Source organism: Melopsittacus undulatus, chromosome 1 (assembly GCF_012275295.1).
Source record: "Melopsittacus undulatus isolate bMelUnd1 chromosome 1, bMelUnd1.mat.Z, whole genome shotgun sequence".
Classification (NCBI taxonomy): domain Eukaryota; kingdom Metazoa; phylum Chordata; class Aves; order Psittaciformes; family Psittaculidae; genus Melopsittacus; species Melopsittacus undulatus.
Genome location: NC_047527.1, coordinates 71,052,080 through 71,079,228, shown reverse-complemented (window position 1 = coordinate 71,079,228; position 27,149 = coordinate 71,052,080). Strand labels below are relative to the sequence as shown.

General features: G+C 43.7%; 2 protein-coding genes across 5 annotated transcripts in view; both read right to left on the bottom strand.

Moving 5' to 3' along the window:
* Window positions 1-11,668: 11,668 nt before the first annotated feature.
* Window positions 11,669-17,113, bottom strand: FIGNL1 (fidgetin like 1). 3 transcript variants are annotated; one of them, XM_034069586.1, is made up of 2 exons: window positions 16,841-17,113; window positions 11,669-14,362 (listed from the first exon to the last, which is right to left on the bottom strand). In XM_034069586.1, exon 2 carries the CDS (start codon window positions 14,352-14,354, stop codon window positions 12,279-12,281), a length of 2,076 nt encoding a protein of 691 aa, XP_033925477.1. In that variant the 5' UTR covers window positions 14,355-14,362; window positions 16,841-17,113; the 3' UTR covers window positions 11,669-12,278. The 3 variants fall into 3 exon arrangements, with proteins under 3 accessions (XP_033925477.1, XP_033925470.1, XP_033925464.1); XM_034069579.1 differs by having other exon boundaries at window positions 16,962-17,113; XM_034069573.1 differs by lacking the exon at window positions 16,841-17,113 and adding an exon at window positions 16,438-16,452.
* A 2,321-nt stretch (window positions 17,114-19,434) lies between these two features.
* DDC (dopa decarboxylase) overlaps window positions 19,435-27,149 on the bottom strand; it is a 64,207-nt gene continuing 56,492 nt past the window's right edge. For both annotated transcript variants that reach the window (XM_034068209.1, XM_031052958.2), the window contains one exon: window positions 19,435-23,518. In XM_034068209.1, coding sequence (XP_033924100.1) covers window positions 23,303-23,518 — 216 coding nt within the window. In that variant the 3' untranslated portion in view covers window positions 19,435-23,302. The remainder of the gene's footprint in view (window positions 23,519-27,149) is intronic.

The following is a 27,149-nucleotide window of genomic DNA, read 5'->3' as shown; positions in this document are numbered from 1 at the left end:
AGTCTTTGAAACGAAGGAATGCACTAAAACACACAAGATTCTTCTACTAGATATCAAAACAAGAACTTGGCGCCAGACCTGGAGCACACAGACCTGATAATGTCACAATTTCTCTTTTTCTGGGAGCGGGGGGACATCACTTAACATCTTACTGAGGAAAAGGGGTTGGTTACAAATGCTCCTGACTGCCAGAACACCAGGGGTATTGCCCTGGTAATGTCAGCTTGGGAGATGGTTGAAAATAAAGAAGCTTTCCCTGGAAGGTTCATGTTCCAGCAGCAGGAGCAATGCTTTGAAAGCTGACAGGGGTGCAACTGGAAAACCAAAATGTTTGATTTCTGTAAAAGCTGTTCCTGCCTGTCCTGCGGTCCGAGCTCCGGGGCATCCTGCCCTGCTGTGGGCCAGCCAGGCTGTGTCCACCACCTGAAGACACTGCCAGCTTCTTTTCTGGAAGGAAAATGCTACATGAGAACAAACTCTGGTCCAAAGATATACAAACCCCCCCAGGCCTGGCCTGAGGAAGGCAGCAGAATCCTTTATCTTGACAGGAGCTCCATTACCGCAGTTTCTCAACTTTAATTTTTGATGCATCTTTTCTCTGGCTATGCAGACTTTGGGTTTTCCAGGCTGCTGCACATGCAGCGCTCAGCAAAGCCTCTGTCAGCTGCGGACACACAGCGCTTCTGAAACCCTGCCACAACTGCCACATGATGGGGACTCAGGAAACAGGAGCGACAAGAATCTGTGGAGTTTCACTGAAAATGGGATAGATAGGAGTGAGAAATCCAAAGCCAAGCTTCGGACAGCAGGAGGTCTGCACTTGGAAAAAGGATGCAGCGAGCACGGCTGAAACCCAGCTCTTACCTAGCAAACAGATCCAGGTTAACTGCAGAGGGACTGCAACCTTTTATTCTTATGTATTTTTCTCACATAAGGTAAGGTCTCAGTGCTCCAAAGCCTGTTCCAGGACAGGGAACAATTCCCAGTTTTATCTATCCTGACCACACATAGGAACCATGTGAGTGATAGAGGGCAGCTGCTGCTGTTGCTGCCGCTGGTGGTGGCTGCAAATCACACAAACCAACGCCTTCCTGTCCCTTGGGAGAGAAGTGAAGGTTCTGGTTTGTAAGCAGTTAGAGAAGAAGAAAAAAAAAGAAAGCAAGCAGAAAAACCCATCAACACCTTGCAGCAGACAGTGAGCCCAGGCTGGCGGGGTGAGGAAGTTAATCAGCCCCGAGCAGGCTGTTCGGGATGAGGCCAAACAGATGGCTCGTCTCTGAAACGGCAAAACGGGAAGCAGATGTGGCCACCGCTTCTCCCCATGCATAACTGGGAACCAGCCGGTTGGTGAGGAAATTTGCATAACAAGGATAATTTGGTATCAAAACTGTCCCTAGAAGTGATCTGGATGGATCCGGGCACAGTTGACAGTTTTCACTTCTTGTTTCCCACTCAGTGTTCAACCAGATTAAACCTGAATTCTGAACCTCCTGTTTGCCTGAGGTGGCTCCCAGCTCTTGTAGGGAAACCTGCATTGCAGGAGGGGGGGCTGAGCAGGTCTCTGTTGGAGCTTTCAGGGCCATAAACCCTGATCTCTGTTCAGCCAGTTGAAATTGGAGGGACTAATTTCAGTGGGCTCTGATTTTCAATTTAAGGCCATGAACTTTATGTCACCCTGTGAACGAGCAGCAAAACCAAACCTGAGCTAACAGCCTCTATCTGCATGCCACTGAAATGCACAGCCTGGATACAGCCACAAGGCTGTAACCTATGGCTAAAATGGCTTGGTACAAAGGCTAATGCCCTTTGCAAGCTCCTTACTACCACAAGCAGAGCTGAGAGACTCAGAGGAGCCCAGCACCTCACCCTGCTGCCCCAGAGGAGTGGGACTGGAGAGATCTGGCTGTAAAACCTCCCCAGCCTGTTAAGAGCCTTTGCAGCCCCCAGCGCTGCACTAAAACCCTTAACCAAAACCCTGGGAAAACACCATGAATATTGAGGGGTCAGGTTAACACATGGGTACGATGTGCTATGAGTAAAGGAGGGGTGTCTTTTTTCTACTTCTCCCTATTTTGTTTCAAAGGACATAGTAATGTCTATTTGATTACAGCTTTTACTGTATAGAGTTCCTGTTACATTGACAAGGGCTAAATATACTTCAGCCTTAATACAACATTTAATTGATAATAATGTAATTTAATTGATAATATGACATTTACATTTAATTCATTTAAAACAGAGATCCAAACTGCTCTTAACATTAAGGGGGCTTCAAGTCTAGATTCAGAGACTCAGGTCCTCTTTCACTGATCACTCTAGTGCACAAAAAAGTACCTTCATCATCCCAGAGAGAGATTCCTGCACATAGCCATGGGAGTGAATACAGGCTCATTCTCTATTGTGTTGGGAATAAAGAAGAAGCTGTAAATACGTGCTGAAAACACATCTGCAGGCACCAACAGAAGCACTGTTATATGAATTTATTTATTTTTCAGCACAGCACATACCCCACCTCAGAAGCCCTACTCTGAAACATTCACAAACTCTATTTTTTCATTGCATCCAGCCACTCAGTTCTAGACTAACACCATACATAGTTTTACATTTGCATAGTCTACCAAATGCACATGGGAAATGCACTTAACACAAGCAGGTATGTAGGGGGTTTTTGGGCTCATTAAATATTGGTACAAATTAGAATGATTACTTCTGCTTTGGAAACATCTGTCTCACTATCCCTCTGTAAATGTGAGCTGACTGAGACACAAACCACTTTCATAAGGTCTAATGCTGATACTCTACTAAGAACTGTAGCTGGCAGGAGGATTCCTACTGCAGTAACCAGGGTAAACCTGCACAAGTGCAACAAGTCAAGCTGCTGAAGGGCAGGCAGTACTGACAGACCCTCAGTTCACACACGTACAGTGCGCTGCTGCTGTTCCGCAAGCCACAACCACACTGCATTTAACTGACCTTTAAACAGAGTTTGGATCCTGATTAGTATAGAAGTGGACAAGAAGAAAAGCAGGAGTGGTTTTAGGAAGACAATGAAATGCGTGTATTGATAGACTCAGAGTTCTGAAATGAAGCATTTTCAACAAAACCCCAAAGCCCAAACCAGGCGAAGGAGGCTGCAGGCATCTGCCTGAGTTTCATTGAACGGCTCTTGGTGGTTGAATCATACTTTGGTCATTGAAGGTAGAGGCAAACGTACCAGAAGTGATAGGAAGATCGGAGGGAAATGAAGGGTGATAGAAGATTGGGTGGAAAAATTAACACATTGAGCTTAGCAGTAAAGAAATTGCTCTCTACCATAAGGGCTTTTACTGCAGCATTTAGAACAGCCAAACCCAGTGCACTTCAGTGAAAGGAAACATTCTACCCTTCTTAATAGTTGCGTGCCTTTTATCTTGTGGAAGAGTTGGCCTCTTCTCTCGATTATCCTTTAATCTAAAATCAGTTTGTGAACTAAAACTACTTTTTGTTTGGATTTTAGCAACTTCCCCCACCACCAATTCCGCCCCCAGTGAGACAGCCAGTGCAGGTGTTCTCACCATACATTCATGCCTCCTTGTTTCTTCAACATGTGACAAAGTAGAGAATCACATAGTGCAAATCCTTTTTAACAATTCATGTTGTCATTAATGTAAACAGTAAAAATACCTCTTTTTTAATATCCCAGTCCACAGAGTGTATCCATTTTTGTTTCAAATATAGGGGCTGTGTAGCTCTGTTGGTTGTTGGGGGGGGGGGTTAAGATCACAGTAAGTGGAAATGAAGCTGAACCAAAATGGAATATAATTTCATCCTATTACCTTTAAATTTATTCTATAGTTTCCAGAACCCAAGGCACAATTTCTGACAAGCTGGTGAGCAGCAGCAGCAGCAGCACTGCTGTGAAACTATCGCAGCCTTCCCCCTGCCCTGAGGGGGGGAAATTCTAGCACAGAAAAAAAGCCTGAATTCCTTACGCAAGATCATGCAATGAGTCCTTCACAAAATCTGGATTGGTGGCAACATCTTTGGACACGGGAGTATTCTCCCGACATGGACCAGGCTTCCTTTTCAGCAGGTAGCATCATGATTCCATGTTTGCAGACCCTTGCACTAACTCCTAAGAGCTGCAAAAAGGCCACAGGTCAAAGGATTTGGGCTCTAGCTTACATTTCAGTGTAATATGTACTATGTGTGTATATATATATGTGTGAGTAATTTATGTATTTTTATCCAACAGTTGAAGTTTTCCTTCCACTTCGTTACTGAAAACATCTTATGTTTTTTTATGTATTTTGACCCAATGTATAAAGACCCATAAACCATGATCAGCTGCTGAAGTTACACAGCTTTTGCCTTGCAAATGTCTTTAAATGATGCATGGATTCTGGGAAAGGGGCCCAGTGCCTAGTGCTTGGCACTGCAGGCCTCAATTTTCCTGTGGAGACCTAATGAGCTGCTCAAACCACAGCTTCGTGGTACCCAACTGGTTTAACATATTGAGATGCTCTTCTATAGCCTTAACACCAGAAGGCAAAGTCACTCCATTTGCCCTCCCAACCATCTCAGGGAAAAGAACACAAAAAAAGGCCACAAAACACAGCAAACCAAACCCCAGCAGGGCAATGGCCACACTGAAAATATTATGGTCCAAACAAAGGGCACCCGATGCTGGCCTTAGTGAGCAGGCTGATTTACAACAGAAAACAGAAGGCTCACTGGAAACTTTGCACAAATAACAACGTGCAAAATAGAAACTTCAGATAAGCTGTGGAAAGAGGGTGGGATTTCCAGAAAATAGGGAAGAACTTGTTACACCCTCCTTGTCAAGTTTTGCAGGATCACCACAGCTTCTCTGGAGAAACAGTATGTGCAGAGGGGGAAAGCGAAGAGCTTTCCTTTTGGTTCTGCTTCTCCCATATAAACTGCTTGCCTAATTTCCTTTGCAATCAGAGAAGCAATTTGACTCAAAGACCCTTCCTCTCCACATCTTACTGTGCTGCATGCTTTTGCTACTCAGCCTCTGGGCAAGTCCATAACTTTATATGATAGATATTATAGTTATAGCAATACCTTACCCTAACAATACCTCGCACTGACATTAAGCAAGGCAAAATCTCTGGGGCAGTGAGGAGAGGGAGGATGGTTCCACTCAGCAGTGCTCAGCAGAGCTTCTCCAGAAGGAGTGCAGGGATAGAGGGAGAAGTCTCTTCCCTGTTTCCCACCATTCTCATCTTTCTCAGTGTTTTCTGAGGTCATCCTTGGAGCTTTTGCTTCAGAAAAGCAGAACAGATGCTCTGTCAGCAGGGTCTTGCTCTCTAAGCTTTCCCACCATGGCTGCCTCCTGACCACCTGCAGTTAGAGCCCTTCCTCAGTGCATCTTCAGTCTGGGATGTGCCCTGCAGAAGCCCATCACTCCTGGCATGCCCTCAGCCACCAGACAACTGCCTCAGGGGCATTCACCTGCTTCAAGCCTTAACCAGGCACCTCCTGACACCCCATTTCCTCAGCAGGGATGTCCTCGGTGCCACAGTACACCTTGATGAGTTCACGGGTGTGTAGTTAGAAAGCAAACACCTGGAAGGACGGAACACACACAGGGGTCTGGTGGCAGCAGAGAGGAAAAAGTAACTTTACACCATACAAAAGATATTTGGGGGACAGTAAAATACAAACACATAATTTCTCCAGAGCACTTTGCTCATTCTTGGCTCCTTTTCATCGAGCCTGCCTCTGCACCAGGGAAACACAGGGAGGAATGAAGGTAGGTGGGAAAAAAACTGGCTTTTCCAGGTACCTTTCTGAGTAGTTTTATTACACTGATGGGGGGGGGGGGGGGGGGGGGGGGGGATAGTGGGGGAAGGAATCATACAAATGCCATGTACAAAAAGTGAGCCTGGATACAACTCCTGCAAATATCCTCAGAGAAGGATTTTTGTTATAAGATAGCCTCATGTTAGTGTCAGTTGTAACTGTCTTTTGGGAAAAAGGGATTTTAGATTGACTTGTGGAAGCCTCAAAAACCTTCATAACACGTCCCTGGAGCCAACGTTGTAACTCAGCCTGCTTTGGAAGCAAAAATGATGTACAGGATCCATGAGCGCATCTCTTCATCCGATAGGCAGGACAGCTGTGTTTCACAGCATCATCCCAGAGCCCTCCAGTGGTCACCCCCAGCAAGGCTTCAGCAGCAGCATGTTCAGACCCATAAAGCAGAGCAAGAGAGAGATGCTGTCGACATTTCCCCTCGCTTTCCTCAGACTTTAAAGAAATGCTCTCTGGGAAAAAGGGAATTCCACCGGCATACAGCTTTCTCCCCGGTCTTCCCTTCTGCCCCTCTGTGCCATTGCCAAGCAGCAGTACCGTGTTGCAGGACGAATCCTGTCCAGTAGCTTGGCATGGCTGAAACAAGCTGCCCGACTCAAAGAGCAAACGCTTCCTGTTGTTGGCAGAAAGTGAGACTTCATGCTGTTCCCCCTTGCTTCCTTTAAAAACAGTGCCAGGAATTGATGTAAATTGTCTGAGAAGCATCTGACCCGCAAAGCAGGGAAGTGAGAAACTGAGGACTCAGGAAGATAGAGCAATATGAGCCACCTATATCTAAATATATGTGGGGTCTTTATACACGTGATCAGTGATCATGGATGGTATCAGCAATATCCACTTGAAATATGCTCCTCAAGGGGCTCTTCAGCAGCTCCAGAGAATTCCTCCTTTGGAGAAATCAGTCCAATGGTTCCTTCAGTGACAAAAACTGTCTCCAGTGCTGACCACAGATGGGTGTGCCTTATGCTGCCTGCACAACTCAGCCAGATGTGAGCAGAGGCATCACCCATAAGGTTCATGATTACCCAGCACGTAGGAGATGTCTTCTGGGACTTCTGTCAGGGGAAGGTCCCCGCACTGCACAGCTGGGATAAGAGTGGTCCCACCAGATGTTCAACCCTACTACAACAGCACTAATGACTTTAACAAAGAGAGCAACAAATGGTGCTTGCTATCAACCGAAATTCAAATGAATTGAGACTGTTGAATTAATGGGACTCAACTCCTACCTGCTGTGTATCTGCGTTTCAAAGCATTTTCAGGATCTTCAGCCTGGGAGACTGCTCCTATCTGCTTGTTTAATCTGCTATTAAAATTCCTCAAATCGAGGATCAGTTTCAACACAAATGCACTGTATCAGGATTTTCACTTCTTTTCCCAACCCCAGTGCAATAGTACAGCCTGAGACACAAGGTAAAATTCATCTTTTAAAATCCCACCTCTGTCAATTAGCGAAGTCTAGAGATGCCAGGCTGGTTTTCACAGCTCCCTCTGAAACAACCTCCTTCTACCCAACGAATCAACAATAATCCTTAATGAAATGGCAGTAACAGGTTACTAGTACTGGATGATTTTAAGTGACAAAACAAGGAAACAACTTTTGAGTACCCTGGGGCTTTCCTTAAGAAAATGGGTGGACTTCTTTGGGAAAAGATCCCCACCTGGTGGCAGGCTATAAAAAGGAGCATGCCAACACAGCTACAGAGGCGTTGCTCTCCCTTGAACACACTGACGTTATAGAAACGCAGCATATTTGTTGTGGATAATTATTTTTCCCCATAAACTTTTAAACCTTATATAGGATGCACAGAGCTGGGCATCTTTTAGTCTTAATAACAGTGCCCAATATACATGTCAAGCAAAAGCATTTGAGCTCCTCTACCTCACGTATCCCATCTCACGCTTTTTCCTGGTGACAGTGCTGTAGGAAAGACATTCCCAACCTGTGGATGATGAGAAGCAGCAGCACTATTGCCACCTCTGTCTACAGGCAGATGTGTCCAGGACATCAGGACTGACCTACAGAAAACGACTCCATCCTTCTACAGTGATACAAGTAAGGTGGTACTTTCCCACTGCTGCAAGGGTAATGACTCTTAAATGACATTCTTTGTTATGGGGATTATGTCATACAGATAAAAGATAACCTTCCCTTGTATAAATTACCCCTGTCAAAAGACAGTTTTACTAACATCAGTAAATAAAAAATAATAAATCATATAGAATCATAGAATAGTTAGGGTTGGAAAGGACCTTGAGATCATCTAGTTCCAACCCCCCTGCCATGGGCAGGGACACCTCACACTAGACCATATTGCCCAAGGCTCTGTCCAGCCTGGCCCTGAACAATGCCAGGGATGGAGCATTCACCACTCTTTTTGGCAACCTGTTCCAGGGCCTCATCACCCTCACAGCTACTCTAAATTTAAAGCAGAAGCCTATGCAACTTCACCTGTCATGGACGTAATAGAGTGAACCTTGCCATTGAATTCTATTGAATCACACATTTATCAATTTCTATTAAATTACTTATATTAATATCATTGGCAGTGATTCTTTTAGCAATCCTAAACACTCCATTTTGTGACACCTTCTTATAAAACTCTCCCAAGCCTGACTTTCCATTTACATTTCAAAGTAAGGTGCACTCCAGGATTTGAAGACAGGCACAAGCACTGTTTGTATCGCCACAGTTCAAAGCATCTTCTAAGTCATAGTAAATGTAAGTTCTCACCAAGACCAATCCCTCGCTGCCATCAAAAAACTCATTTGAACAGAAAAAGTGGCGTTTTGTTTGTTTGATGGTGGTTTTATTCCAGTGACATACTGGCTTGGGAGAAGTTTCATCATTCCTATTAGAAAAACAGAAATAGCCTTATTTCAATAGGACAATCTTAATGATGCTCTTGGAGGTCAGTCTGGTTTTGATCCACTTGCTGTTAGCAGATGATCATTGCTGCTTCATCAGCTTTCTACCTGCTTGCGTGGCACAGCTTTATAGAAATGAAAACTCATCTGGGGATTTGGGACAATTTAGCTAACTCGAATACGAGATGCATTGAGAAAATGAAGAGTCTGAATTGCCTTGATTATTAATAAGACCTCCCTTTTCCAGGACTGCAATTATTTACCTTTATTTAAGAGAAACTGAGATTGTGCACCAAACGTTGCTGAACCACAAAAGCAGAGGAGAGTCCTGCATTTGTTTTTGCAAAGTTCAGCCAGCCAAAAAGAATAAATAATGAAGGACATATGTTTCTGCATTCACTAAACAGATCCATTAAAGTGGATTTATCTGCACCATTTCCCTTAAATGACAATCACGCCCTATGTCTGTGCAATTTTCAGTATTTGTGAAATTATGTTCCTGGCAATCTAATCTCCTGTTTGGTGGTACTGTTATAGCAGGTTGTGAAATACATGTGGGGCTAATATTGGAAGTCCTGATGACTTGTGAGTCCTGCAGCAAAGCCTGAATATTGCTAGATGGCTGAAGAGACATTCATATTACCTGCCTCATTACCAAAAGAGAAAAAGAATAAACTCTACCTGATGATCCCTTTTACTATTTCTACGTGTTTTCTAAAACAAAAGCATGTTCATGTAACTCAAGAGAGTAATAACACGAGAATCCAAAATGGTTTGGGTTGGAAGGGACCGTAAAGATCATCTAATCTCAACCCCTCCACCAGAGGCAGGGATGCCTCACACTAGACCAGGTTGCTCAAAGCCCTGTCAAACATGGCCTTGAAGTAAGGAGTAAGGATACTCCTGTCTGGCACTGTGGTTCTACCTTTTCTCTCTCTCACAAGTTCTACTTTGCAGGAGACAAACATAGCAGTGCAGTGTTTCTCTCCCAGCCCTTGTCATCTTGGGAGGCGTTTTATTCCCTGCCACTGCGTGCATTCTCAGCAGTTCTTTCAGTAAGGCCACTTCCATTAAAATACAGGTATTCAGATACACAGATGAGCACAGTGCACTCACATGGCTTTCCGGGTTAATTTCCAGCATAAATAAGGTTATTATTTCATCCTACAGAAGGGGGTTAATACCCTTGAGCTACCTTTTAAGTTTTACTAAACAAAATTCTCTGGGCTTTTTATTCACTTGCCTAAGAAAAGGTTTTAAAAACATGTTTCATTAGGGTGGGAGATTTGGAGAAAGCAAAAACCCAGTACTTATTTACAGCTCTCCGATACTAAACTCGTAAAAGCAGATTTAATCTCATAATCTTTACCCAAGTGGCCAAAAGTAAATCAGTTTGGACCCCATCACAGTTTTTCCTCACAAAATAATCTAATTATTCTACTTGCACTATTCCTAAAATCAAGATAAATTTGCATAACTGAATTCTTTCATCTCTGGAAAACAATTTCTAATACATACCAGACTTCCCTAAAAACATTAGAACTGACTTTTTAATGTTTAAATCAGGATGAGCTCTTAAGAAACTCCATGTTTTCTAAGTCATTCTGAATTGAAGTTTATCTGTAGTGTCACAGCCCCTGTAGCTCCCAAATCTTTAAAACAATGCTAGCTGAGCAGCATTTATCCATTCTTATAAAGAATCTATGTAAGAGTATCTTTCAAGCTCTGCCTTTCCCCAGGAGGAGAAAAAGTGCTTTAGAGAAACTGAAAATAAAGCATGGACACCACAGCGGCCAGCTCTGCCACACTGACAAAAGAATCCAAAGGAAAGCTTTCAATTTCCATTCAGAGGCAGCTCTGTCCAGCTAGTGGGCAAGGACAGGTTCTGTCAATGAAAGCTGTTTATTTCTTTCAGACCTTTGGTAAAAACACCAAATACAAGCTCAATGTGAATTTTATTATTATCACATGAAGATTATTCAAGAAGCGGTGGAATCCAGCTGATGCTGGGACATGGGATTTCTCCTTCCCGGACACTAGAGCCCATAGAATCATAGACTGGTTTGGGCTGGAACCAACCTCAAAGATCATCTAGTTCCAACCCCCTGTCAAGGGCAGAGACACCTTTCAAGTTGACCTTTCAACTAGACCAGGTTGCTCAAAGCCCCATCCAACCTGGTCTTGAACACTGTTAGGGATGGCAGTATCCATAATTTCCCTGAGCAATCTGCTCCAGTGCCTCACCAGCCTCATCATAAAAACATCCGTAACATCAAGGGTGAATCTCCCCTCTTTCAGTTTAATGACAATATCCCTCATTTTATCACTCTCTGCCCTTGTAAAAAGGCCCTCTACAGCTTTCTTTAGAACCCCCAAACTATAGCTTCTCACATCATCTTTTGATGGATGCAGCTGCCATTGGTTTTGCTTATGAGTCCAGCCAGGAGTAAGGCTAAACCCCTAATCCGAAACAGCAGATAAACACACTGACACAGAATAGAACCTTACCAGCATGCACATGCATGCTAAATGCACTCACACAAATCCAACAACACAACCCCATCTCATCTCTCACCTCCAGCCACCCAGGACTGAAGCGCACCAGTGAGACACACAGGACATGCACCCTCCAGCTTCACAAAGACACAATGCTTACAGAGCCTTCAACACACTGAGCCTCTTCCCCTGCCACTGGCTTGTGTCTGTGCTCCTTCCAGATGCTGTTTTTTCCTACATGGTCCTGCTTCAAACTTGCTACCTAGTTTTGCCAGTGAAGTTTGCACTACAGCACCTGCTTGTGAACACACTGGCTAGCCCATGGCTGGCCTCAGACCCTGGTGCCCCTGTAGCCCACAGCCTCTTCTCCAGTTGCAGGTGCCCAGCCCTCCCAGTAACATACATCCACACACAGACGCAGAGCAGAAAGCAAGGTCAGGCCAAAACTCATCAGAAAAAGTATTTAATAAGAAGCTGAGGCAGACAGCAGTGACATGGCAAAGGGCTCGGTGGTAAGCTTACATGGGGCCCAACCCCTTTTATCCCCCCTTTTTATTTTCCATGCATGTTCTTCCCATGCCCACCTCAATCCTTTCCTCCCTCTGCTCCAATCTCCTCCCAAACAATGCACTCTGAACTACTTTTCCCCACTGGTCCCAGTTTTGCTGTATTCCTACCCCAAACTGCCATTTCTGATAACATTACCTGTGACCCCTCAGCCTGGCACAGTGTTACTAATACAGCACAGCAGCCTCGCCAAATTCCCCCCCAGTACTCCCTCCAACTCTCACTGAGGTTTGACCACCTTCTCCCTACATACCATTGAAATCTGCCCATCTTTCACAGCAGCTATCTGTAACTTTTGTCAGCTTCTCACGCTGTTACTTGTGTTTAGAGTTTCTCGTATCATGACCAGCAGTTTCTCATGGTTGCTTCAGCTGGTGAAACCTCAGGCCAGGGCCCAGGTATCTGCCTGCATAAGAAGATTCATTTCAAAGACAGAAACAAAAAAAAGTGCAGACACTCTAAATCATTATGGGTTTGATACACGACAGGGGTAAGGAAATGGTTCTGTGAAACTGTCAGGGTGCAATTTATCTACCGCAGCCGAACGTCTGGTTCCAGGTTTCATACAGCTCCAGGTCCTTTGGGGAGACGCTGGGCCGCACAGTTCTGAAGGCACTCTCAAAGTCCAGGAAAGCAATGGGCCGTACTTGATCTGGCATGATGGTTGTGATGTCCAGGGACTGAAGACTGCGGATAGGGCCCAGAGACGCTTCTCGGCAGAGCTGTGTCATGTCTGCCCCAGAAAACCCATTTGATTTCTTAACTATGAGTTCAATTTCCTCTTCATTTAGGGAGCAGTGCTCCTTCGACATCAGACGGGTAACAATCTGCTTCCTCGCTGAGGCTTCTGGAAGAGGAATGTACAGTCTCTTCACCAATCTCCTTCGGGCAGCTTCATCGATTTCTTGGGGTCGATTGGTTGCTCCGACCACCAGAATACGATCTTCTGAGGAGGTTGTCGCCCCATCTAACTGGACCAGAAATTCAGTTTTTATTCTTCTCGACGACTCGTGTTCCCCATCTCCACGCTGAGACAGCAGGGAATCAATCTCGTCAATGAAGATCACTGCTGGCTGCTGACATCGTGCCACGGTGAACAGGGCACGGACCATCTTCTCCCCTTCACCTACCCATTTGGAAGTCAGGGAAGAGGCACTGATGCTAAAAAAGGTTGCTCCAGACTGGCATGCAATGCATTTGCCTATGAGAGTCTTGCCAGTCCCCGGAGGGCCAAAGAGAAGAATTCCTTTAGGAGGGCCACGTAGCCCAGTGAAGATGTCTGGCCTCAGCATAGGCCAGACTACTATTTCTTTTATAGTAGCTTTAGCAAATTCAACCCCAGCAATGTCATCCCAGTTGACCGGAGGCCCATGGTCCATGATCTCATGCATTATGAGTTCAATCATTTTTGGCTCTATGTTCTTCAGTCGCTCATCTACAGGCAGGGATGGATCTGCTGGCCCTTTTGCATGAGGTTTACACTGCACTCCTCCATTTTCATTTCCATCTTGTTTTGGAACTGGAGGAACAAACTTCCCAAAGGCACCCCGAGATCTGCCTGCTCCCAGTGACTTTTTTATGCCTCCATAGGATGAGACTGGAGCACGCTGGGGTAGGCTTTGAGGTTTCTTTTGCTGATCCATCCACAGCTGTTCTTTTGCAGTTCTAAAACCAGGAACACTGCCCTCTTCATTTCTGCTTCTGTGCCCTGAGAAACTACTGATTTCTGTACTACTGGAAGCCTGGCACGGAGCAAGGTTTCGAACTGCTGTGCTGTCTTCATCAGCCAGGCCATAAAATGCTTTTCTTTTCCCAGAGCTCGTGGACCATGCAGGTACAGCTGACTGATTAGAAAGAGGCAAATTCTGTCCATCACGACAGTTACCTGGTGTTTTCAGAGAATTACTACTTGTCACTTCTTTACTTCCAAATAGTGGAGCTGCCTGGAAACCTGGAGTAACCTGTTCACTTGATGACGCTGAAGAAGCAGGAAGCATATCCAAAGTTTTGGCCACAGGAAGCACACTGCTCTGAAGAGACTTTGAAGATGAGGGATGCTCAAGGAGATCCACTCCCTGACTCACACATTTTGCTGAGCCAGCAGAGAGCTCCATCTCTCCAGCACTGCTGAAAACACCAAGTTTAGGAAGGGCTGGAACAGCAGAGGCACTGACCCCTTTCTCAGCTAGAACACAGGCATCTGCTGGTGCCATCTGAGAGCTCTGGAAACTTTTGCCAGCCTGCATCCTCTCTTGCACACGCTTTAATTTAAATACATTGTCTGTTGTCAAGGCAGATTGCCACTTGTCACTGTCATTCTGCTGACACTTTGCCAAAGTCAGGATGTTTTCAGCATAGTTATTCAAGCCAGTCTCTATGTTGTCAGAGTCAATAATCGCAGAGTACTTCTCTGCATACTTTTTAAACAGGTTGGCAGCACAGACCTGAGAGATCTCAGAGTTTGCCCATGCATACTGAATATGCAGGATTTTGGCACGGTATTCATCTGCCTTCTGCCCAGGCGTGCAGGTGCCAGAGGTAATCGCAAAGTAACTTTTCTGCCAGTCGCTCAGGTGCACAGCACTGGGGCTGGGGGGTTCCATCACTGACACTGAAACACACATAAAATACCTGCCGTTAGAAAACACACTGCATCGCACTACCATTTGCTTTAGGTGCTTTCTCCCTTTCCTAAATACATATAATACCTGAAAACATACATTATTTTAATTGAAAGAAATAGTGCAGTAGATCTTGCAAGCTATTTAGTCAGCCTGGACATTTTACCGTTTCCAAAAAGGAACCTGCTTTATGGTGTAAAGTCATTTAGACTGGGGTTCTCTTTTATTCCTTGGTCAAAAAAAAAAGAAGGGTTAAAAAAGAAGAACAACCCCAAACAAAACACAGCCACCACAAAAAAGAGTTTGCTTCTAACCAGAGGTCTCCAAGGGAGGACAGTAGAGTGCAAAGAATGGTAACAGATGGCCAGACAAAACTTGGCCTCGTTAAATGCAATCACCAGTGCTTTCACTCTTATTTGACAGAATACAGCACAGTGCAGAGGAGGACAGATTATACATCAGAATAACAAAATCTATTGCAGTGATGGTAATAAAAGTTAAATGAGGAAGCTAATAAATGAAACTATGCAACGTATCTGAAGGGAGGTAAAAGTGGAATGAATAACCCTGAATGAAGTAAACTTTCAGATTAAGATAATATTTACAGATATAGAGCAAAAGTTCAAAACGATTCCATTCAGAACATACTAAAATGTCTCCATTTTACATTTTAGAGACACAAAGCTCTTGTGTGTTTATAGCAATGCTTGTTTCCCAGTTTTAGAAATAGAAATTTATATTCCTTCAGCAATTTTTTACCTAAAGAAACAAGAAAGATGGCATTTGCTTGGGTAGGCACATTTTGCTACACTTGAAAAAATATGCTCATGTTTATATTTTTCTAAAAAGTCTTTCTCTGCAATGTCTCGTGCAGAGGTATTTCTGGTAACATCAAGGATTCATGATTTCAGAAGAAACACAGGCATAGGCAAAATTACAAGTCACTAATCACCACCTCAACAGGGTTTGCAGAAAGCTCTTAACACACAGCAATTCTGATCTTCTCATCTGTCCATATGGGACATAAGTCCAACATAGGATATGACAGATAAAATTCTCCTTTCTCTTAACTTCACTGTGTGCCAGGATGCTTCAGTCAGACAATCCTTCAGACAAAATCTGTTACAATGGAGGTCCAGGCATTCTGCAACCGTTCCAACAAAGCACAAATCAATCTGCAATCTTCTCCTGAATCAACTACAGACTATGTATGAGCACAGGTTAAGGCAGAGGTGTAATGTGCATACAAGACTGGGGAGACAGAGCTGAAGGAATCCTGGGGGGAGGGTGTCCCCTATTCACTTCCAGAAAGTCTGCAACAGTGTTATGACAACAGAGAGCACAATATGATTTTGGCAGGAGGGTTTACACATGTGATAAACAATAAGGGGATTAATTATGTTGGATTTTTTGGGACTGCATCAAAACTTTGTAGTGCTGTTTAGAAAAGTCAAAATACCTTTTCCCTGCACATTCAGTGCATTTAAACAGGAAGCTAATTAAATAATAAAGACTTCCTCTGACTGTCAACTTTTGTACAGTCAGAAGTCCAACTTGCACCTACCAAATTAGGCACACAACCCCACCATAACCCATCTGCAGCTGAGTAACAGGTGAACAGGAGATGGAGGGCTGAGTCTTCTTTTCTCTAACAACATACTAAGTAACTGTTCCTGTGCACACTACCTTTTTGTAACTGGTCCATCAAAAACACCTTGTGAAACATAAAAGCTAAGTTCAGGCATTTGCTCCCAAGAAATATTTCTATAGATATTCATCATTCAGAAGAGAAAACCTCAAGTTTAGCACCGGCAAAGTAATGATTTAATAATCACCCTCACAGCATTGCCGGAAGGTCATAAGTAAACACTGGCAGCCAGTTTAAAACTTCAGTTTCATTTTAATTTGCAAGCATCTTCTAGAATCACATTCTCTCCCTATTCTAATTTCTATTACTTATCCTCATAGTGTCAGTATTTTCCCCCAAGACAGTCAAATGTGTACACAGACAGTCAGTCATTCCTCAACAGCCAAAACCATTGCCAGATGTGGACATCATACTTACACATAAGTGTCTGAAGTTGTGGGTTTATTAAACCACTGACAATAACGAATCTCTGGCATGCAAGTTTCAGCCTCAGCAAACAGAAGGGCAAGTAACTGCCTGCAAGCCACGTTCATGCATATATGAACACATAGGCCAGGCTGAACAGGGCTTTGAGCAACCTGGTCCAGTATGCAGTGTTCCTGCTCATGGCACGGGGGTTGAAACCAGATGGCTTCTAAAACCCCTTCCAACCCTATTCCATGATTCTGTAACTCCAAACCAGGGCAAAGCAGGCTCGCCCGTAGGCCAGGGACCCAGGCGGGCCCCACGCCAGCTGCCCAGCCCCTCAGCTCCAGCGGAGCGCGCACAGGCCGACGCCGCCCAGCGGCCGGGAACCCGCTACCACACGAGCCCTCCTCACCCGCACAGCCTCCATCAGGTCAAACCCCCGCCACACCGGAGGGGGGGGGAAGCCGACACCAGATCCCTGAAGGCTCCCAGCGGCCTTCGCTCTGCCGCACCTGGGCCAAGGGACCCCTCACCTCTGGATCGCCGGGGCTCAGCGGGCTGCCCTGGTGGGCTCAGCTGCAGCAGAGGCAGGGGGTAAGAAAGCAGGGCACCCACAAAGGACGGGGGCCGGTAAGGCCCCGCAGCACCACCAACAAACACCCCGCGCCGCGCACACACCCACCACCACCTCTGCGGAGCCCGCGCCCGCGCTGCCCCAAGTCCCGCCCCGCTCCTACCCACCAATCGGATTACAGGGCTCTGGGAGGCGCAGCCAATCAGTGATCAGAAGGGAGGGACAAATAGAAGGTGGGGGAACGGCTCGGCGGGCCCACGTCTTCCGCTCGGGTTTACCGGAGCTATGGGAGGGGATGGAGAGAGAGGGGGCGGCACGCGGGCTCTCCCGCTCCCTATTGGCTGAGCCCGAGGCGTACGCCCTCCAATAGACGCGGGATCCGTGCCTTGGGAGGCAGGCCGGCCCCGCCCCCTCCAGCTGCGCGCTCGGGTACCTCAGCCGACCTCAGTGTCGGTCAGCGCCCGGTTGCTCCCGTGACGCCGCGGGCTGAGGGAGCCGCGGTTCCTCGGTTATGGTTGTCCGTCCAGAAGGGTGCCCGCACCCCCACAGGACCAACGTAGGCTTCGGAAAAGCTTTTTTTGATAAAGATTTTGTCACATATGTAGTGACTGCAGGAGCAGGAGTGCTACTGGCTCTTCCAGGGCAGCTATCTCATGTGGACATACCTTCGTGCCTGCTGCCCGCCCTTCTCTCGGTAGAAGCCCCTCTGGGTGTCCTTGGCTCAGTCTGGGGAGGGCCGAGCCAGCAGAGTGCCAGGCTCTACCCTCAGTGACCACCCTCTGCGCAGGATGAACTCCACGGGAGACAAGCTCCACATGCCGAGAACACAGACATAAGCTGCAGCTCAGCTGGTGGTTCAGGTGCTATCAGCGGGCACCCACACCTCTATGCACTCAGCACCAGAGGTCCATGGCCACCTGTTCCATTTCTCCTACTGTGTCCCAGGCTGCAGGGTACTGCAGCCACCATGGCAGCGTTGGAGGCTAATGGTGTCCAACGCCCTCAGAAACAGCAGTTGCTGAACAGGCCTTTACTGAAGAGCAGCTCTGCTAAAGGGCTCACAGCAGTATCATGGCTCTCTGGCAGAGGAATGAGACGAGTACCAGGATGCCTAACAAGACAGAAGATGGTGACTCAGGTGGATGTGTCCTGTGAACCGAATCTCATCATGGAGTCCCTAGCTGGATCACACCAGCCCAAGTTCAAACTAATGCACTAGTCTTGATGCAAATTGGCATGCTGCGCTGCAGTTACACCTCTGGTATTAACACAGTCGCTTCTGTGTGGGTGAGCATTTAATTTCCCGTGAGAAACATTCCTTTTGTTACTGTCAGGTTTTTGTTCTACATCAAGCTTGTAATACCATTAGTGCAAACAGCATTTTAAACTGTCTGCATTACTAGCAAGCTATCATCTGAGACCAAATTGGGCTAACGTCTGTAGCTGGTAACACTGCTGCTATCTCAGTTCCCCCAAAGTGTGCTCACCCCATTTCTCTTGAGCTGTGCAGAGGCAAGGAGGGAAGAAGCCGTGTTCTGGTTTGAGCAGTAGCAGTCATTTTTCTCCTTCTTGGTAGCTGGTGCAGTGCTGTGTTTTGACTTTCGGGCTGAGAACAGTTGCTGATAGCAAGTATGTTTTGAGTTACTGCTCAAATATTTGGTTTGTCCAAGACCTTTTCTGAGCCTCATGCTCTGCCAGGGAGGAGAGGCCGGGAGGAAGCAGAGACAGGACACCTGACCCAGGCTAGCCAATGAGGTATTCCATACCATAGCACGTCATGCCCAGGAGGTAACCGGGAGAGACCCGGAAGGGCTGGAGCTCTGGAGGGGTGGAGGAGGTATCGGTCGGTGCTTGGTCTGGCAGGGTGGGGTGAGTTATGGGTCAGTGGCTGGTGAGGTGTTGTATTCTCTTCACTTGTTGTTTGCTTTATCATTATTATTTGTAGTAGTAGTGTCAGTAGTGATTTGTGTTATGCCTTAGCTATTAAACCGTTCTTATCTCAATCTGTGGGGGCTACATTCTTTGGATTCTCCTTCCTAACTCTCGGAGAGTCGGGGGAGCAAAGGGGGGGGGGAGTGAGTGAACGAGCTGTGCGGACTTGGTTTAAACCACAACAAGCCCACAGCTCAGCTCCCCTAAGGAACACAGGCTGTGGGTAGGCAGGTCTAGTGGAATGGGCTGCTGCCTTGTCCTACCTGGTGGTGCCTAGACTGGAAACCAAAGCCAAAGCTGGACAGCTGGCTCCAGTGGCACATCCAGCTGTAGGATTCTGGTTTGGCCAGGCACTGAGACAATGAGAAAATGGCACTTATGGTGAAAATCAGGGCACTGATTTCCCCCCACTCAGTGAGGAAGTTGGACCCCTCACAGTGCATATGGCATGAATAAAATCGGAAAGAACAAAGACAGACAATAGTTGTAGTTTTGTTTCCGTTTATTAATGCTGCCAATTAAAACCTATATGTCCATTCAAGTAAGCCCTGGATACAGATTTAAAGCAACTCAGCAGATTATAATAAAAAATCACTAAACATTTGATTATTATTCCACTTGGGTCATACAGATTGTACATATGCTGTGTGGATTTTGGCCACCAATGGTTATTTAAACTGCCTCCACCACCCTGGTCTTCGGGGTTCTCAGTTTCATTTCTTATTTGCTCCCATTTTTGAGCAATTTAAGTTCACACATCTCAAAGTTTAGACCGCTGTTGTAAGGCAAGTTCAATGTAAGTACTGCTCATAAATATGGTATCCTTAGAGGAGACAGCAACAAAACAATAACCATGAGCAGAATCTTATATGTAAAGGCAAGACAATATTGGAAATTAAACAAGTATAATGCTTTTCAGAGTATAATATATTAGCAACATTTTCATAAATACATCTTTTCAATATCTCACCATCAGTAATAAAATATAATTTTTTGTTATTACTAAGAATGTAAGTATGGTACTAGCACCCTAATAGTTTGAAAAAAACCCAAATGTATGTTTACTGAGGAGTAACTTCCCCCCACCCTTCTCCAGCAGCCGCACTCTCTCCCTTGAGATGTGAATATTCTACTTAAAGCACAGCTCTGAGATTTACTAGTTATTTTTAACATCAAACAGTATTAATCAGCACAGACGGCATTAGCTTTTGCACACAAGGCACAATAAATCCAGGTTCACGTATTAACTCTTCATAAATACAGTACTTCTCACTCACAGGTATGTTGCAAAGCTACAGAATAGAACAGCAGTTATGTTCTTTCAGAATGTTCTTTTCAACACTTTTGTTCTGGAGTTTATAACATAGACCAGATTTCATTCTCAGATGACCTAATGTTTATAGTCTGCAAAGGAATTGCCAGGTGGGGAAAAGAGGGTATGTGAGATTCAATCCTAAAAAGCCCTTCACCAATTACATATTCAAATTACCTCAGAAAAACTAGAACTGTGAACTTCAGATTTCTGTACTGGGCTGGCCATGGGGAAAATGTAATTCTATGGGTCTTGTCACTGAAGTTTCTTGGAAAATTTACTTACACCACTTCCTTAAAAACAAAAATAAAATATCATTTAATGTATTTATAATATTTAAATTAACGCTTATCCTAAATTCTTTGCCAGAAGTTCTGGTCTTTGGACAACAGCCCCTTCTAAAACTGATACTGTAATCTGAAAAATGTTTAATTGAATGTCAGGTTTTGGCAACATTTTCCCACAAAAGTCTAGAGAGACCTAGACATCTAATTCTGGGCTGTTGGGAACATTTATCACCTCCGGGTTTGGATGTGGATCCTGCCTGCATCCTGGTTCTACAGCAGTCTGAGGCTCACCCAGGCGTGCATCATCCACCTCTGCTCTAGTTTCCATGGAGAGGATTTCCACCAAAATCTTCTTGTGTTCAGCTAGTGTTGCCTTACCTTATGCATTTCTTTTCCAATACTTATTAGTTAGAATTTTAATTTCAATTATTGTCATGTAAGCCCAAAGCAGCTCCATTTAATTTAAATGGAATTATCCTGGATTCAGTCTATGATAGCTTTGATCAGAATGTGATCTCTTTTATGTTCGTGGACAGACCTGGTTAGATATTTCACACACAAAACATTGGTCTGTCTCATAATGAAGGTGTAATTCTTCTCTGGCTCCTAGATTCTAGTGTTGTCATAGTGTAAAAGCTGTAAAATTGTACCAGTGTGTACCATATGGGCTATGGATGAACATAATTTCCTAAGTCAGAAGAACTGAATAATGCTGTTTTAAAAAAACCTGATAACAGAGAAACAAAACAACTGCTAGCATTTTCTGCTGTTTTCAGTCTACCAATCTATTGCATTTTGCCACTACAGAAATGCTTAATTTCATATTGGTTCTGCTAATGAGAATGATGCTATCAGAATTTCTGATCCTGCAGCTGAGAGCAGTGCCTGGTGGAATGGCTCAGTCACCTGCTCAAATATTACAGGCTTTTGCCAGATTCATTTGTCATCCCTTGCTTCATCTGTTACCTGTGAAAGCAATTCCTTAAAAAAATAGTAACCAGCTTTTCCATCTGGGTGGATATTGCAGGCTCTGGCGAGCCCTACAGACAGATAGCATGTCACTATCTACCCTGAGCACATAGCCTGACCTTTTGGAAGTGCAGAGGTTGGTCTACTTTTCCTTACTGTCAGGATTCATGCATGTCTCTCACATACCACTTGCACGTATGTTAACACGAATCCTTCCCCACTTTGCACAGCAGAAGTGGGGTGATTAGGAGTCACCAGATCCATAATCAACTCCTTTAATTCCTTCTGGAGAGACAGTAGGTTGAAGCAGACTGTGTGCCAAATTAACTGCCTCGGTGCATGTTTCATGGTCTACCTGCATCTTCCCATATGTAGGAATTATATTTGCAAGGAACAGAGGAAGAAAGCTGAATAATTGTGCAAGTCGTTCAAGGTGCTTTAGAAGTTAATATGAACAGTAAAAGGAAAAGATTAAGACAAATGCAAATGTAGAAATGAATCCTGTAGTTTCCGTTTCTTGGAGTAGCTATTTATTTTGATCTTACTTAGTTAGAAATAACTGCCTGGAATTTATATTTTCTAAATGACAGAAATACTTATTAAAGTCAGATATAGTTTCTGACTTTCATTTCACCTCTTTACTGTACCTGCCTTCAACAGTATGACATAGCAATGGTGTCAAGTACACATTATTTGACTTTCTATGAAGGTTAATTGTTTTCCAATATTTTCATATTCCATGCGTCGCTGTTAATGGAAGAAAACCACTGGTGGGTCATCACATCATATTTTTAAGGTTAGTTCTCTTCATTTCTATTTTTATTGTAATTTGCTGTCTTGTTTGTTACCTAGAACCATTTTTTCATTGCATTTCTTAGCATATTTTGTCAAAGATTTATTACACAATGAAGTAAGCAGAATGGTAGCCATAAGAAGAAATCACTCTATTTCACAGAACACAGATTATTTTCAAATAATCACTGCTTATAATAATGTTGTTTAAAATACAGAATACCAGGTAGCACATGGCTTTTGACAATACTCTTAGGAAGGAGCTTTTAGGAGGTCTTATTATGCATGATCACAGTGAAAACCAGCTGCCAGATTTGACAAAATGGCTTTTTTAAAAGCAAACCCTTTAGGAGAAAGTGGGTACCCTGCCATAAGGACAGTTAGTGCTCATTTAGTACTCACCCTCCCTTGATCTGGCTGTGTAATGCAGAAAGTTTTGAAGTGCAAACTTTATTTACAAAAGTACTGCAGCAAACAGCATGTCATGACGTGACAGTGCCCCAAATCAAGACAACAGCATTTACGCAAGCCTGTTTAAATTGGACCTGAACAGTGGTAGATTCAGGTTACTGAATTTTCCCCAACTTGGATTCTTTCTGAAGTCACAGCAATGTTAAATGAATTGATGACACCTCACAGTTTCATCTGTGAAGCAAGGAGTGGGTGTGCTAAAGGTTAATGGGGACAACAGAGGGAGCACTAACCCATTTCCACCGCCTGGTTCAATAAGCGCTTCTGATTACAAACTGGTGGGAAATGACAGCTAGAGCCTCCATGGCTATCTGCACCCTGGAAACAGGCAAGATAAAAACACAGTACAGAGAAGGAATGATTAAGGTTACAACACAACTTGCTGGCAAGGATTTTGCTACTGCAGCTGGGGTATATAACAACAGACTTTGGTTTCTTTTTTTTTCTCCCCTCATATCCTGACTTTCCCACCTGCCCCTAAAATAAAACTTGGCCACACAGAGAAAGCCAGCTAATTACCTCCTCCCCACTGCTACTTCACTGCTGCTGATGGTTTTGCTCCCATGTTTTCAAAAGATCGGTTGCCAGCTGTGAGATGTGCTGCCAGGCAAACTTGATGTGGGTGGATTCCACCATGCGTGAACAAACAGCAAAACGTAGCACAAACTTCTCTCGCAGGTGGCATGGGACCAGATGAATCTTCTTGGCCTCATTTATGTTTTTAAGAAGAGCCTCATTTAGTTCATTTGAGCCCTGAAATCATTGTAATTCAGTAGATATAATGATGAATTTCAGAAGCAAGCTTGGAATATATAAATCCCACCAACCAGCCAAACCCAAGTACCACCAGTAACACACAGCCACTTTCTCATCTTTCAGTGCTTTGCCATCAAAGGATTACAAAAAGATGACGGCGCAAGAGATATTTTTTCAGTCACAAGAGATTTATGGATTAACTGGGGTTTAGAAGCAGTGTTCACACTGGGGCATTTGTGATAGCTGACTGCTTTTTTGTGAACTAAGGTCATGAGCTCTGTAGCTTCATGTAAAAGCATTTGTTATTACATCTATTTCATTATGCTTTTCTTAGATCTTATCAAACATGGGAGGAACTTTTGCAATGAGTTATATATTCATAAAGCAAACCCTCCAGTCTTCACTTAAGCATGGCTGCTGTGAGAGAGTCTTTTGAATATGAAGATTGAAATACTACACTTAATTAAGAAATAGTTACAGGAATGTATCCCTGGCATAAGTAAGTTTAATACTAACAGTAGAAATCCTAAGTATTTGCCTTGAGTTCTATAGCAAGTGTCCACCACAGAGACCTACAGAGAGAAGGTTTTGAGGGGCAGTAGATTTTAGATATATGGTAAACTGACCCTCCCACTGGAAGTAAAGAGTCTTTCACATTCCAGGAAACTAAGATATAAATGTTAAATATCTTGCAGAAGGTCAGAGGGTATGCATGCAGTATTGGATTTTATCTCCTTCTAGTGTACTTCATTCTCCTTCTGCTCAAATAGTGAATGTGGGGATTTATTTTAAAGCAGCTGTATGCTTTTAATATCAAATCTCAAAAGAAATAGGACTGTACAGAGGAGTGTTGGCTTTTTTTGCAGTTCAGCTAATGTTGAATCAGTGGTTTTCCCAGTTTATGTCCGTCAGCATTTGAGAATAAAACTAAAGTTGTCATCAGATTTTTCAAAACCAGTAGTAAATCACTTTAAATGAAAACAATGGAAGACGGGATCTTAAAAATCTTGGGATTTTTGTCTGATTCAGCAACACAGGATGAAATGTTAGCTGCATATCTCTGACACTTTGTTACCCAAAATAAAGGAACCCATCTGTCTAACTTCTATATTAGCAGACTAAGAGATGGCTTCAGCTTTGCTGGGCAAAAGCTGGGCAAGAGCTGTTATTACTGTAATAGCTTAAGATATACTGTGTTGATCTTGAGTGCTATAATTTTATTATTTGGGGTAGTATCTCAGCTGCTGTACAGCCTTTATTCTTTCCATTACATTGCTGGTAACAGAATTGCAGGAGATTCAAGGAGCACCTGTGCTTTTACTGCAGAGCTCCCTTACTGAACACTGACTGCAGTAAAAGGGTAACAATTGGACAAATACATCTCTTCAGCAGCACTTTTGTTCCTGTAACAGCACAGGTCATCTCAAAAGTATCTATCAGAAAACATGTTCTCTCAAATCTATGCAGTTATGACTTGCCTGCTTAGCCTTTTCCATATAAAACCAAAGCATAAGGCAGACACAGCTTTCTTTTGGCACCGAGGATAAATGTATTATTCTGATGTTTTTGGATCATATTAGAGCTGAACCCAAGTCAAAACCTTGTTCTGCCTTAGCACAAGTTGTCAGGGAATTTGGATGAGAGCCTGAAATTCGTAGCTTAGCCTTAATCTTCTTCATACAACTGGAATGTTCCTAACTAAGAAAACGACCAACTTTGGTGTTTTGCAGGTCCCCACCCATTATGGGTATGTAACTGGTGACAATGATATCCTGTTTTCTTACCAAAAGTATTTCATCATTAAAATGATGGTCTTTGCCTTTAATAGAAAATGTGCAGCACTAACTTTTAGGCAATACAGGCAGTTATATGATATTAAGTTTGTGCCTTTGGCAGGGGTGAGGGGAGACAGGAGGAAGATTTATATATCTTTCTTCTGTTCTACTCTCACAGCTGCACCTAGGGGCTGCTCTGACACTCGGCTGTCACGTCAAATTGAAGTTAGTAGTGACTAATCCTCTCCCAGAGCTTTGAGAAGCCAGCTCTGATTGAGTCTGTCAGCTTCAATAAGACAGTATTCTCACTCCCTTGGAGTAATGACTAGCTTGACTTGCATTCATCTGCAGACTTGACAAGGAGGCCAAAAATTAACCCTTTGGCGTGATACATTTGATGAAATGGTTGTAAAGTCAGATTACGAGTGCCTCTGTGCAACAGTGCAAAAGGCAAAAAATTAAGTTACAGCTAAGCAAAAAAATAAATATAAATAAAAAAGGTTTCTCAGGAACAAAGGCAGGAAAAACATCTCATACTTTCACAGCTGTGAATTACAGTTCTTAGTCCTCCTGTAATTCAAGTTACAAGTATCCTACTTCTAGATGAAGATGCATTTTAATAAGAAATATAGAAATCACAGGAACATTTTTTAAAGAGTGATTTAGAAAGCAAAGCTGCGAAAAATAATTATAATCTCATTTAAAAGCTTGGGTTGGTTTTGTTTTTTTTTTTCTTTTTGGACTAGTATAGCAAGCAATGAAAACACTGCTGTTTTAACACTGGTTTTCAGCAGAAACTTGTCAAAAAGTTTCTTAGCTAGGTACCCAATATTTATCTCCTATTGCAAAATTGTCTTTCCCTGTAGATCTGATTTCTTCCTCTGGATCATCAGGGACAGGACAGCAAATGTAGATGAACTACTGGTCTGATCAAAAGTGACAACTTCTGTGTTGCTATGCTCTGTTTCACCAGGACTGTTCCTTTAAAGTAAATGCAGAGCACTAACAGCTGTCTCTGGATCTGCAAAATTAGCATTTGCTGTTCCATGTGAGAGAGCAGACTACAACCAACATCTTGGTACTGAGCAATAAAAACCTCAGAACCTATTCCTCAAAATCTTTTAAAAGTTCCTATTAGGAAAGAAATTATATTCATGTTTCCTCTTACTAGGAAGCCTCCATGTTCTGTAATATCTCTGATTATCTAGCAACAGATGTTTGCTTTCTTTTCTTTTTATTTTAAACAACGTAAATTCAGACAAAACCATTTTTCTATTCCAGATGAATTCACCATTACCTTATTACTAAAGATCTGTTGGCTCCTTCAGCCAACAGCATCAAATTCAGGTAACTGTGGCAACTGAATGACTGAGAAAAGAATTGGTGAAAAGTAGTAATATCACACTGGCCAGAAGGAGCCAAGATGTGCTTGTGAGTCTTCAGAGAAGCAAAAAGCTCATTTAGGTATCATATGAACTGGAAAACACCAGTGCTGTTATTATTATTGCTTAGTGTTCAGATTCAGTGTCACAATCCAGTCCTTTATAGAGGCTTTAGTTGCAAGCTCCTCTATTAAATGTGTTCTTTACCTAAAATAAGATACTGATCCCTTTTTAATGTCTGATTGAACAAGTGAGCCCTCCCAGCTACTGCAGCTCTTATGCTCTGAGTGCAGAGTGAGTTTTCAGGTTTCTGTTGGGTAAGGTCTCTACATCAATGAACTTGGCTCTTACAGAGATTTTGGGGAATGAAAGGCTGAAAAGGGCAAAAGGATCATGTTCCGCACAGAAAAAAAAGAAGCAGACCAAGGCCAAGAGCAGTTGGGAAGCTGGTTCCCATGGAACCTGCTCTTA